The sequence below is a fragment of the Stegastes partitus genome, unplaced genomic scaffold (genome assembly GCF_000690725.1).
Source record: "Stegastes partitus isolate 25-593 unplaced genomic scaffold, Stegastes_partitus-1.0.2 Scaffold157, whole genome shotgun sequence".
NCBI classification, from domain to species: domain Eukaryota; kingdom Metazoa; phylum Chordata; class Actinopteri; family Pomacentridae; genus Stegastes; species Stegastes partitus.
Window position 1 is genome coordinate 657,979 of NW_007577888.1, and position 13,548 is coordinate 671,526.

General features: G+C 41.6%; 1 protein-coding gene across 1 annotated transcript; it reads left to right on the forward strand.

Annotated features, from left to right (window-relative positions):
* Window positions 1-4,307: 4,307 nt before the first annotated feature.
* On the forward strand, window positions 4,308-12,605 carry kcnn1b (potassium intermediate/small conductance calcium-activated channel, subfamily N, member 1b). The gene is made up of 9 exons (XM_008279405.1): window positions 4,308-4,643; window positions 6,947-7,369; window positions 7,745-7,840; window positions 9,335-9,753; window positions 9,966-10,107; window positions 10,501-10,611; window positions 11,603-11,730; window positions 11,919-11,988; window positions 12,321-12,605. The coding sequence occupies exons 1-9, from the start codon at window positions 4,308-4,310 to the stop codon at window positions 12,603-12,605; spliced, it is 2,010 nt and encodes a 669-aa protein (XP_008277627.1).
* Window positions 12,606-13,548: the final 943 nt, after the last annotated feature.

Sequence of the window (13,548 nt, forward strand, 5' to 3'; positions counted from 1 at the left end):
TATGCTTGAATAGCAGAACAGATGGCTTTGATGCGGCTGTTGTCAGTGGATTAAGAGTGTTTCCTGAATATAAACAAACAGGAAGTGAGAACATATCTTCACCGTGTGTTTTAGATGCGTAATAGCAGTTCTCATAACTTTGTATTTATTCTAAAAAAGTGCCCAGATAGTGAAGAGATCAACTGTCAAAGTGCCCGCTGACTCCTAAATGTCAGATATTTGTGCTGTAACTCCTCAGTGTGGAGGAGCTGTCGCCTCATTACCTGCAGTGCTAACGGCAAATGATGAACCTTTAACGTTGCCACTTGTCTTCACTGGCTGTTCACATGTTCTACTACTTAGCTGATGCTTCTACTTCTAAACTCACCTGGTGTAGGTACTTTTACCAAGAACAGAATTCTCCATCTAATCGCCTGTATTTTTAATGGAATAGAAAAACAATGCAAATAGACGTAAAACCTCTTCACGTTTTTACCACTTCAACAATGTTTTCAGGACATTGTTTAGAAGACCTCTCCAGACGTCAGACTGGAGCTGAGTTTGGCCTCCCTTATCTATGCTGCCAGACCCTTTTGGCTTCTGACCAGCCATGACTATGAAGTCCTATTCTTCTTCACAGTAGAGAAAGTCCATGGTGGCTTTCTGGCACTGGTTATGATCCAGATGTTCAGAGCTGTGCTACCGCTGTGTTGAAGTCATGGGCTCATCAGCGCAGTGTTGCTTTTAATCCTGAATCACAAACCTTTTTTTTTTCCTTTTACATAGATTTATGAAAAATTACTTATTAATTAGTTAAAGATCCAAAGTGACTCAAAAATGTGTTTCTGTGTAAAAACAGGACCAAACACTCCCATGTGACTGAGGAATGAATAACAAGAGTCCAGAAATACCTAAAAAAAAAATTCTAAATTACACTAAAAATGGCCAAAATGACTGGAAATGTGTTTAATGATGACTCACAATTAGACTAAATGACAGTTTTGGTGTGAAAACATGTAAAAACTGGAACCTTGTCTGGTCCAACTTCACCACATCAGGTTCTGCTGATGTCATGATGAAATGTGACCAAAGACTGGAAAAGTGGAAAGTAACTTCTCAGGGAAATAATTTCTGATTATTCGTGCACAATTTCTAGAAAACATTTTGTAGGGTTTTGGTTAAATGCAGCCATGGTTGTACTAGTTGTTGCTTTCGAATGAGTTTGGTGATCATTTATACAACCTGCTGCTGCTGCTGGACACAAAGGTTTTCTCCAGCGCAGCAACATTCATATAACTGAGCTGCTGAGGCAGCAGGCTGCAGGCTTTGTATGTTTGCCTGATGCCACAGTGAGCACACATAAACGGGGCAGAAGTTGCCTAAATATCAGTCCAGCTAAACAAGATAACAGTTGAAGTACAAAACCAGCAGTGTTCTGTGGGACATGAGGTTCAACAACATGGACTCTTCTGCAGCTCTGGAAGTGAAAGGAGAAGTGTAAAGCAAGTGTTGTTATTCACACAAAATGGGCAGCAATGAAGAAAACTACCATGTTTCTGGAAATAATCTGTATGTTAGAGTCGTGTGTTCTTCACATTGAACGGCATTAAGCTTCGTTCATGCTTCTAGATACCAACACAAACGCTACAGAAGTATTTGTTTGAGGAAAACGCTCCTGATACGTGAATCTGGATGTTCTCTCATATCTGTCTTTTGTCAACAGTGCTGCTTTAGAATGTCTCTCTTCATACTGCAAACATTGCTCGTACGCTTACATTTGTTAGATCTTCTAGGACGCGGCTGATGAGGCCTTGCACTCGCTGGCTTGATTCATTCAGAACCGCGTTTAAAAATGGACACTTTTGTCCTGCAGGCTCTTGTGGCGGAGGAGATAAGAGACCGCGAAGGCCTTTGAACCGCGGAGCTTCAATGACTAGTTCAGTTGACCTTTTATTTTCCACTTTGCATTGAAAGCTACCAATTCCTTTTCTTTTCCCTAGCAACCTACCAGTCCACTCCCAATTTATGGGGACGTCTTTGAGGTTCTGCGTGTGATGTTCCGCCCAAACACGCCGGCCTGATGTTACAGATTTTTATCTTCTCTGCGTCCTAACCTGTTGCTGCGCCCTCCCACTCCCTGTGCATTTGCATGGCAACCCTTTACCGGGCCGGCTGCTGCTGCTGCTGCCCTCTTCTTTCTTCATGTTGAATTCTAATCATTACTTTCAAAGGAGAGCGTCTCTAAAGCTCCTTTATCGAGGGTTCGTACTGGGAGGAGGCAGGCTGCTGCTCTACACCCACTCACATCGCTCTTCTTAACACTTGTGTTCTGCTAATCGGGAGCTCTCTCTGTAACCTGCTTCATCAAGTCTGGACAAAATAACACATGGAAGAAGAAGGTAAGGATCACCTGTAGTAGGAGGGATATGTTATTGCTATTTACTAAAAAAAAAAGAAAAAACAGAAAGTTAGATGAACTGCAGTTGAAGAAGCTGAAGTCCAAACTAAGACAAGCACACTTTGTACTAATGAGACTTGAACTCCTGAGAACGATTCGTAAATCATACTTAGATCATAAAGTGTGTAAAGATGAACTAGAACAGTTTTAGTCGTATTTTTAAGTACTTCCTATTCATACAGAGGTTCGATTACTTAGATGTTGTTCTTTTAATTTGCAGAATGACTTCTATCATTTGCTTATATGTGAAATTTAAGTCACTCAAAATACATATAGTTTGTTTGTTTTTTTTTTTAAAATAAACCTTGCACCTCCTTATACTTAGAGGTTATTCCAAATGCTTTACAAAAAAAAAAACCTAAACTAAAATAAAACATAACTTTAAGTAATAAATTATTAAAACAAAAGAGCTGAGAAAATAAAAGCATGCAACAGATCAAGTATACAATAAAATAGAAAATAAAGTTCAGGGTGAATTTTAATTTGATTTGGATAATTAAAAAATATCAAGCAAGTAAATACAAGAACAGAATTCAAAACCATCCATCTGTTACTACATTATTTTCCATCTTTTACTCCCAAGATTAGATGTAGGAGTAACATGGCACAACACAATTCTAAAGGGGATCCATTGTAGCAGAGAACAGTTTAAAAACGTGAAACATTTCATACCACATTCATTGATTATGTGACACCACTCTCTCAGCCTTTTTGGTTTCCAGCAGGGTAAACAGACATTAGTGGGGGGTCACATCTGCTTTTGACAGAATGTTTCATATTCACAAGCAGCTGAAAACACAACCTGAGATCAAGCAAATGATGGCTTTTAGAACAGCGACCGTTTGAATAATTACTCCGTAACTCCGTAAACAAGTCTTTTAATTCAAAAACCTATTAGATTTCATGTAAGAGTTTCCTTTTTAGTAAACCTTTTATCCCCTCACAGCATTTCACACCAAAGAAATGATCATGATTGAGTTTGATTAATATTATTGTTGATAATAATAAGAAAAAGAAAAGTATTCCTGAGGCTAAAGACCTAAAATCAGACCTGAGGATGCAACACAAGACTTTATTTTTAAAGCAAAATAGCGTTACTTTCATTATTTGTTGTGTTGCCTGTGGATATATTAAAATCATTCTGAAAGTTCTTTAAAGTTTGTTGGTGGACGGAGCATCTATTGAAGTCGTGTGCTTTGGTACAGATTTCATGGATTTACACTCATCGTGATATTTCCATTTTCCTGCTACAATTTTTATTATTTGATACTTTTATATTTATTATACAGTTGCAGCTTCAGGTTATTAAAAAATAAAAGAAATAATGGTGTACAATTAGCGAGAAAAAAAACAAATGCCTCATTGATTCTGAGGGAGAAAAAACACAAGCTACCGAACAGTAATTCATGAAACTGAGTCCGCTCACAGGCTGCGGCATTAAAATGATGCATCAATACGTGTAATCCCATCATATGCAGTACTTTAAAAATAATGAATAATTATTGATATGCTATGCCCGTACTTTTCTACTTTTGCCAGTAAAATTTCAGTTGCATGACTTTCACTTGAAGCAAAGTATTTCTACAGAGTGGTATTATTACCGTCATTTATGTGAGTACTTTTTCCACCACTGTTTAAGAAAATCTGGGCAGACTTAGAATTGCATGGTTTGCTTGGGTCACTTATGGATCTCTGTGCAGCCTTCTGTTAATTTCTGGGCTGTGTTGGTGCCATAAAAGAAGAAACTGAAGGCTGCAGTGTTGAATCCTGCCTTCAGTTATAATTCAGGATCTGTGTTGCACTTTTTGATAACATGTAAAGAAAGAAAAAAGATGTGCGTGTGATCTCATTGCAGCTCTGCAGTGATGCCATGAGGTTGATTCTGGTTAAACCCACCAACGCAACACGACGTCTGGACTCGACAGGTGAAGTCTTCCGAGACGGGGACCATGAACACTGCACCTCAGGAGGTCCGTCGTCTCTGACAAAGAAGCCCGATGGGAAGCATGACCCGTACTCCGGAACCTCAGCTGAAACGCCTTCACCCCCACAGGAGAAGAGTCTGTGCTGTGTTTCATCTTCACCCCACGAAAGATCGAACGGAATCAGCCCTCCGAGAGGTTCAGGCCAGATGTCGCCACTGAAAACCCGAAGTCTAACCTTATCGCAGCTGAGTGATCAGGACTGGCTGCTGCTTTGTAGCCAGGTTAGCAGCGTAGGAGATGATTCACCCTCAGCAGAAAGAGCAGGGACCAGTGTGGGACATCCAAACCACAATGACAGATGTGGTTGTCCTTGTCCTGATGCACACCAGCATTCAGAGGCCTCCGGTTTTCAACCACAAGCAAAACATGGCACCGTCCAAGACCGTCTCTCCAGAGTCACGAATAAGAGAAGCCTTTCATCTGCACCACACTCCCAGTCTTTCTCTCACAGCAGCCAGATTTCAACCACTCGACAGGTTTTACCCCAGCAAGCAAACCATCAAGATCTTTTGAAACCTGCGTCAGACCAGGACAATTTCATGGCTCAGTGCACTGACCAAGAAGATCGAAAAGAACAACCTTGCAACCATTTTAAACTCAAAGACGGCAGCCAAGCACCTTGTCCAAATTTGTTCAACATTCCCGTAAACTCCATCGAGTTTGCCAAGACGAATCAGAAACTTCAAAAACAGACTGTGGACGTCAACTGGAGAGAGGTTTTTGGTAAAGAACCACTATTAGTTCAGCAATGCCAAAAGCAAGAATCCCACTGCTCGATAACCGGTGATCAAACCTGCAAATCATCTGGAGATCCGTCCATCGTCCTCAAGTGCCGTCATCTTCCTTCCAGCGCTCCGTGGGCGAAGAGGTCATCTACACCAGTCAGTAACAAAAGTGTTAAGTCTTTCTCCACCAGCCAGTATAGTTCACTTGAGAACCAAGGTTTAGTGGAGGAAAGAACAAGACAGCGACAAAGTGAGATACATGATTATATGTATATATATAATAGTGCTTCCTGAACCTGTGAACTTCTTGTAAAAAAATATTGAAATACATCTTGGAAGATCCCCGACAGCCTGTCATTAAGAGAGTGATTGTAGATTGAGTTTAATCAAACACAACTTTATTTGGCAGTGCGCTCCAAGTTTGGGAAGTAGTTCAGTTGTTTTAAAGTTTTAAACACATTTTTTCTTATTTATTTTTTAAAATCTGACATCAAAATTTAGTTTGATCAGTTTGACTGATGTCTCATCATGGAAGTCTGGGGTTCATATGGTGATCTTTAAAGTCGTGGGGGGCTGGAGTCTATCCCAGCTGACTCAGGGTGAAGGCAGGGGACACCCTGGACAGGTCGCCAGTTTATCACAGGGCTACACTTAGAGACAGACAACCTATGGACAATTTAGAATCACCAGTTAACCTCAACATGTTTTTAGACTGTGGGAGGAAGCTGGAGAACCCGGAGAGAACCCATGCTGCACAGGGGGTGTCCTCACCGGGACGCAAACTGGCGACCTTCTAGCTGCGAGGCAACAGTGCTAACCACTGAGCCTTGCAGCCCTAGTTTGGGACATATAAAACTTGAAACAAGCATTACAATTCATTCTGATATATTCTGTTTCCCATTTAAGAAGTGCAAGGCTTCCGTCTATGTTTGTCACAAAGGCAAAAGAGGCACCAGTTAGCAACAAAATCAAAACCACTGAAAGGTGAAGTGATCATCTCATTACATGCAATGATCTGCTGGGAAACCGTGCATCGTCGCATTCATGTAGATTTTACTTTGGCGTGTACCAGCCACATAAACATTGCTCCAGACCAGGCACAACCCTCGAGGGCAACCACACTCCTTTACGACAGCAGATCAGCATTGACCCAACCTCCAAACTTGAACGATCCCAATCTGATCGGGCATTACCGGGAGGCACTGGAATACACGGAGCTCCCCAAAAAGTCACAAGTTTTTAAAAGAACTTCCTCACAATCGGTTTTGCAAGTTCTCAGCTGCAACTGGGCTCACGTCCAGATACTAGATACTGTTGGACAACGGCCATTTGAAAATTAATAATGAGCATTAAACACAGGTGTCACATCATCTCTCCTTCCTATTTGCAGTGTGTTTACTTAAACAGGTAGTGTAATACAGCTGGACTGCATCAAGTGGTCATATGGATCAGTAGGAATGTAAAGGATATCGCAAAAGCATTGTGAGGTAGAACAAACCAAAGAATTTCGGCCGTGGCTTTTGCGGAAAAAACTCAATCCACAGAACCCAAAAGATCTGTCACCACTTTTCCAGTGCCAGACACCCTCAGAGGTTCTCTGTTCATGGCCTGATGGTTCAGAACAAGAAGGAGACCTACACAATATTAGGCAGGTAGCTTTAATGTAGTGGATGAAAGATGTCTTTTCCTATTCTTGACCCCATCTTTCTCTCAGGATACAGGATGTTGTCAGATACGTTACATGAACTGCGTTGACAGCGTACAGTCTGGTTGACAGTCTTACTTGCTTCTTTTTGCAGACAAACCCTCAGCACCTCAGTGGATCTAAACACAGTCCTCCACTGCTTGACACCTTAGAAACTAGCGACATACTTAACGGAGACGCAGTGCGACCGCTGAGCAGCCACGGCACCTTAGTGTCTAGCATTGCAGACCTTCACTCAGACCAGCAGCCTCTTCAGCTTCTTCACAGTGCCATCCTCGAGGACGCCTTCTCTAAAGTCATCAGAGAGGACTCCAGTAAGGCCAACAGCGAAAACATGACCAGAGAGGAAGGCGCCGTACCACAGAAGAAGACCAAGGACTTTAGCTACCGGCTGGGTCAGAGAAGAGCTCTGTTTGGGAAGCGCAAACAGTTGAGCGACTATGCGCTGGTCTGTGGGATGTTTGGTATTATTGTCATGGTCATCGAGATCGAACTGTCCAGGGAGTTTTACAGCAAGGTACTTTGTTTATAAAGTAGAACAAGAAACACTCAAAGTAGATTTCATAGTGTGTTCTAACACTTTGTACAGCTAATTACCTGCCACCATTGTAGTCATGCATGTGCCGGCGGTGGAATCAAGAAAAGTGAATATTTACTACATTACTGAAATGTGCCAAGGTTTCAATGTGATTCAGTGGGATGCCATTCAAATGAAACAGACGCCAACATAGCAACTGTGTCACTAACTAAAATGGCTATTAAGGCCCATTATATGACTTGTCTTGTAGAGATGACCTCCTACTCCACAGTTTATTTCTGCTTCTCATAAAGTGTATCTTTAAGACTGGCTGCTCTTTCTCAGGCATGTTGATGTTTTTCTCTTCGCCCGCAGCAATCTATATATTCGTATGTGCTAAAAGGCCTGATCAGCCTTTCTACTGTCATTCTACTTGGACTCATTGTGATGTACCACGCAAGGGAAATTCAGGTATGTATGTATGAATGAATGAACAATCCATGTGTTGCAGTCTTGACCTTGGTATCACATATCAAGCAAAAAGTATAAACTCAAGGCTCAGATAAATAACTATTCCTTAGGTTTCTGGCTGTATCTCAACTTTGTGTTATTTTGGAGAAAGATTGTTGATATTTAGCTAGTTAGAATAGTTAGATAGTCAACATGTGCTAGATTTATCAAACGACTCTCTGCCACTGCCCACTTCATCCCATCTCCCCTCCCTCTTGTTTTTCATGTGTCCTGAGCGGACACAGGACATGCAGAAATAGTGTTGTGTTGATTGGTTCACTTTGTTTTCCATTTGCAGAACCAGGGCTGTGGATGAACAGCAAGTTTTTTCAGCTCACACAGAATCAACATCTGGTGAACTGTTATTAGCTGTATTGAATTAGAAACACATGCTTCACCTTTATTTATAATATGACTAAAATCTGTAACAGGTAGGTGTGAACTGGCTTGAATAAATCACAAGTTTATTTGGGAATAAACATGACAACTAAATTTAAAAACGATGGATCTTGACTCTGAATGTTGAATAATTCGTTGCTATCACGGCGTCTACCTGAGTTGATATTGTGCTTTAGTGGCATAAATAACTCAACACATTTATAACTAATTAAAGTGCCACGACCAGTGCAAAGAGATGAACCTGAGTCTTCTGGGACCCCTAAGGGACCTCAGCTAGGTAGCCAGCTAGTAATCCAGCCTCAGCAACTCAACTAAGTAAATGGTGGTTCACAAAATGAATTATTTGCGTATCCTAGAGCAGACATCAGTACTAAACCTGTGCCTTTATTATGTATTGACTTAGTAAGGAAAAGGAATGTTGTTAATGTTTAACTGTGAATCAATCAATTAAATACTGTGATCATTTTATCAATTAAAATACATGTATATGCTGATTAGGCAGAAGACAAACAACATGCATGTCAGAAAATGTGTTGTACATGAGCTGTAGTACCTCGTTGTGCCACCAGGAAGAGCCTCTTGCTGTTTAACAAGATGGAAGACTGCAGCTCATTCATGTTTAACACTCTGGTGACTCAGACTACTGGCAGTTCCGTGTTGGCAAGCAGAGAGCATCTGTGGGGGTTTAGTGAGCAATGGGCACCATGACAACAACTTCTGTGGTGGTTAATGGCTTCCGGCCAGCCCTTTCATCAAGTAATTAACTGAAGTCTACGAGGGCAGCATTCCTGCAGCCAAGAGGGTAATGAAGCCAAGCTGCTTTTGCTGCAGATGTCATGTGTCCATGATTAAAAATGACTTAATCTGCATGTAGAATAACATCCACATGATGTAATTTGTTTGAACAATAATTACATCATTGATTGATAACGCTGCAGAGTATCAGTAAAGAAACTTTAATACTTGCTTCCCAAATCCAAATATTAATAAACTTGGTCCATTTAGGTTGCAGGAATCATTCATTCCTCTGAATCTTTCTCTTCTCTTCCTCTCCAGCTCTTCATGGTGGACAACGGGGCAGACGACTGGAGGATAGCCATGACCTTTGAGCGGGTTCTCTTCGTCGGGTTGGAGCTCCTCGTCTGTGCCATCCATCCAATCCCAGGTCAGTATGTGTTCACCTGGACGGCTCGGCTGGCCTTCAGCTACACGGCATCAGTGGCGGACGCCGACGTGGACATCATCCTCTCCGTGCCGATGTTCCTGCGCCTCTACCTGATCGGACGGGTCATGCTGCTCCACAGCAAACTCTTCACAGATGCTTCCTCTCGCAGCATCGGAGCGCTCAACAAGATCAACTTTGACACTCGTTTTGTCATGAAGACGTTGATGACCATCTGCCCCGGCACAGTCCTGCTCGTCTTCAGTGTGTCCTGTTGGATCATCGCTGCATGGACTGTGCGCATATGTGAGAGGTATCATCTGGAAATGTATTAACTGCATTCTTTCAACACAGGTTTGTGTGTTTTCGTACAATGTGATTAATGGATATTAATTAAAGAAATGAGGTAGAAAAGTGGTGGTCTACTGGTCAAATTTCTCTCTGGGTTTGACTGACAAAGACACACAGCCTCTCTTCAAGCATAAACACCAGCTGCTGTTTCAGTCAGGTGTCATGTCTCAACAGGTATCATGATGCACAGGAAGTAACGAGTACCTTTCTTGGAGCAATGTGGCTGATTTCCATCACCTTCCTGTCCATCGGCTACGGAGACATGGTCCCTCACACCTACTGCGGGAAAGGGGTTTGCCTGTTAACAGGAATTATGGTGAGATGCAGTTAAAGGATATAAAATTATAATACAGACAAAAATAATTTGCATGTAGTGAAACTTTTTCTTGCTGTAATCTCACATGTGAATCTGGCACTATATTTTAACTAATACATCTCTAATATACATGAACATTATTGATTTATTTCAGCGAGCTGCAGCTTAATAATTGTAATTAAGTTTGTTTTTTCCCCTGCATGGGGTAATCTAATGCATTAAGTGTTTTATCTTCTGTAGCACTGGTAATACATTGCTATGGATAACTATGGCACTTTCACAGCAGTATGAATTCCGCCCTGAAATGAAGGATTACATGGATGATAGCAATGCTTTCTGCTACAATAAGCACATCGTTACAGCGACACTAACCAGCGGTCTTGTTCTCCTCAGGGAGCGGGTTGTACAGCCTTAGTGGTCGCCGTTGTTGCAAGGAAGTCAGAGCTCACCAGAGCCGAGAAACACGTGCACAACTTTATGATGGACACTCAGATCTACAAAAAGGTCTGTTTGCACACAGAGATGCATTTGATGTTAACAGTAAAAGTTCAATCCAAGTGGAATCTACTTAACAGACAGTCAACAAAGTGATGCAAAAAAAGTATACCAGCAAATTAAAAGAGTAAAGGATGCAAACATGACTTAAGGCTTTACAGGGAACGCCTTGAAATACTTGGAAAATGAAAATTTCAACTCTATTGAAGGATATTTTAAGATATTTTTACTTTTGTGACTTAAAATAAATAAATAAATGTTGCACATCAAGATTAATAAAGCTACCATATGTAGTAACTTGCCATCTAAGGTTAAAAAAAAAAGGGAGTTTCTATCCGTCCATTATCTACCGCTTAATCAGACAACCAAGCACACTCACATTCACACCTACAGACAATTTAGAATCACCAATTAACCTCAACATGTTTTTGGACTGTGTTGGAGGAAGCTGGAGAACCCAGAGAGAACCCACGCTGCACGGGGAGAACATGCAAACTCCACACAAAAAGATCCCGGGTGTCCTCACCGGGACGCGAACCAGCGACCTTCTAACTGCGAGGCAACGATGCTGACCACCAAAAAGGGAATTTATAATGAATAAAAGAAAAAGCAACAAACTGCAAAAAAAAATAAAAATTATTTAGAAACATTTTAGTTTGAGGTAACCAGGAACGTGTTTAGAAAGTGCTTGGCAAGTTCATTTAGTCACATTGTTCTTGGGACAGTGGTTTTGGCACTAATCTCAAAAAAGAAACCAAACTTTATAAAGTGCCTGGAACATTTGTTTAGTGACATTTTTTCCGTAAGGTAGTGATATTGGCACTAATACAAAAACTAAATCAAAGTGCACATGGTTCTTCAACCTCAAGGAGAGGCACAGGGCGGCCATATTGAACGTCCAAGGAAGTTACCAAATATGGTCCCTTGCCCCATAAAGGGTTAAATCCTTTAAAACTATTCATTTGACTGCTTTTTCACTTGAACACTGTTTCTTCTTCAGATAAAAAACACGGCAGCAAATGTGTTGAGAGAGACGTGGCTAATCTACAAAAACACCAAGCTGGTCAAGAAGGTCGACCGTGCCAGGGTGCGCCACCATCAGCGTAAATTCCTGCAAGCCATCCACGAGTAGGTATCAGTCCGTCATCATCGGGGAGTCAAGTACCTTCCTCTTCCAATAAATGTTGTTACAGTAAAGTTTGTGAGAGAATCTTTATTCTCAGGATTATATGATTTAAGTTGTAACCAACACAAACCGTGCCCTGTGTTTAATTTAGTTGGAACAAAAAAAAAGTGTTTCCGGTTTTCATTTTTAGATTACGAAGAGTCAAGTTGGAGCAAAGGAAATTAACTGACCAGGCCAATACAATCGCTGATCTTGCAAAGGTTTGTATATTCAGTGTATTTATCAGTTTTGAAATTGTTGTGAAATCTTGGGCACATGTTTCACATTTTGTTTATTTTTGGTGTGGACTCACTAAGGGTCAGTGTTACTAAAAGTGTAATAAAAGCCTCCTTGTAAAGTCAGCCTTGGCCCTGACTGTTTCGTTTCATAAGGACTGTCACTATTAGACAGTACTCACATTTGGCTGCCTTTTTAATATATATATATTTTAAAGTTTATGGTGAGTGAGAATCTTTACATCCTTTAATCTGATGATCCTTGAAAGTGAACACAGCAGCTCAGATGTATGAACTGTCTCCGTGTTGCTTCCCAGACTCAGAACATGATGTACGATCTGGTGTCGGAGCTGCAGCATCGGAGCGGGGAGCTGGACCAGAGGATCGTGGCTCTCGAAGAGAAGCTGGACTCCATCCTTCTCAGTGTGCAGTCGCTGCCTGTTGCGCTCTCTCAAGCAATAACAAAGCTACAAAAAGATTTCCTGGACGATTTGGCCTGTCGTGTCCACTTCCTCTCATCCTCCCTGAGCTCTGAGTGCTGTTCAGTGCCTGCCAGGCAGCTCTGTCCAGGATCCACCACACCAGAGACACCGTACAGCTGATAGGCCTCATTCAGTGTTTTTTTTTTTCTCCTCTTAGCGCGTAACCTTTTCCATGCTGGGAAGGATTTTCTCAGCATGCCCTCTTCTTTTGGTAACCCTCTGCTACACATTCATGCAGTTACACACATTGATCCGTGGGAGTTCAGCCACATATAGAGCAGCTCCAATGAGAGGGGAAGTGCTTCTGTCAGGGGACTTTAGAGGAAGGGAAGAGCATTATTTCTTCATATCCTCCACTCGGAGTTTCACAGTTAATCCTGGGACTAACCTACTATCTATCTGGACCTGTAAATAGACACAAGGTTGGAGGATGTTCAATTAACACAATATTTAGACAAAAAAAAAAGTAAAACGAGTTTGTGTTAATGGTGGAAAGGAATTAATCACATTCACTCAAGTACTGTACTTAATTTTGAGTTATTTGTACTTTGGTATTTCCTTTTTGTGCAACTTTGCGTTTCTATACCACTACAAGTGAGACGTAAATATAGTAGGTCTGACTTCTCTACATCTATTTAATAGTTACTTTGCAGATTTAGTTTAGTAATTACAGATTTGGTTCATAAATAACTTTCATTGCAGGCTGCAAGGTGGCTCGGTGGTTAGCACCGTCGCCTTGCAGCTAGCAGGTCGCTGGTTTGCATCTTTCTGCGTGGAGTCTCCATGTTCTCCCCGTGCAGCGTGGGTTCTCTCCGGGTTCTCCGGCTTCCTCCCACACAGTCCAAAAACATGTTGAGGTTAATTGGTGATTCTAAATTGTCCGTAGGTGTGAATGTGAGTGTGCTTGGTTGTCTGTCTCTAAGTGTAGCCCTGTGATAGACTGGTTACCTGTCCAGGTGAACCTGCCTTCACCCTGAGTCAGCTGGGATAGACTCCAGCCCCCCATGACCCCAGTGAGGATTAAGGTGTATAGATAATGGATGGATGGATGGATGGATAACTT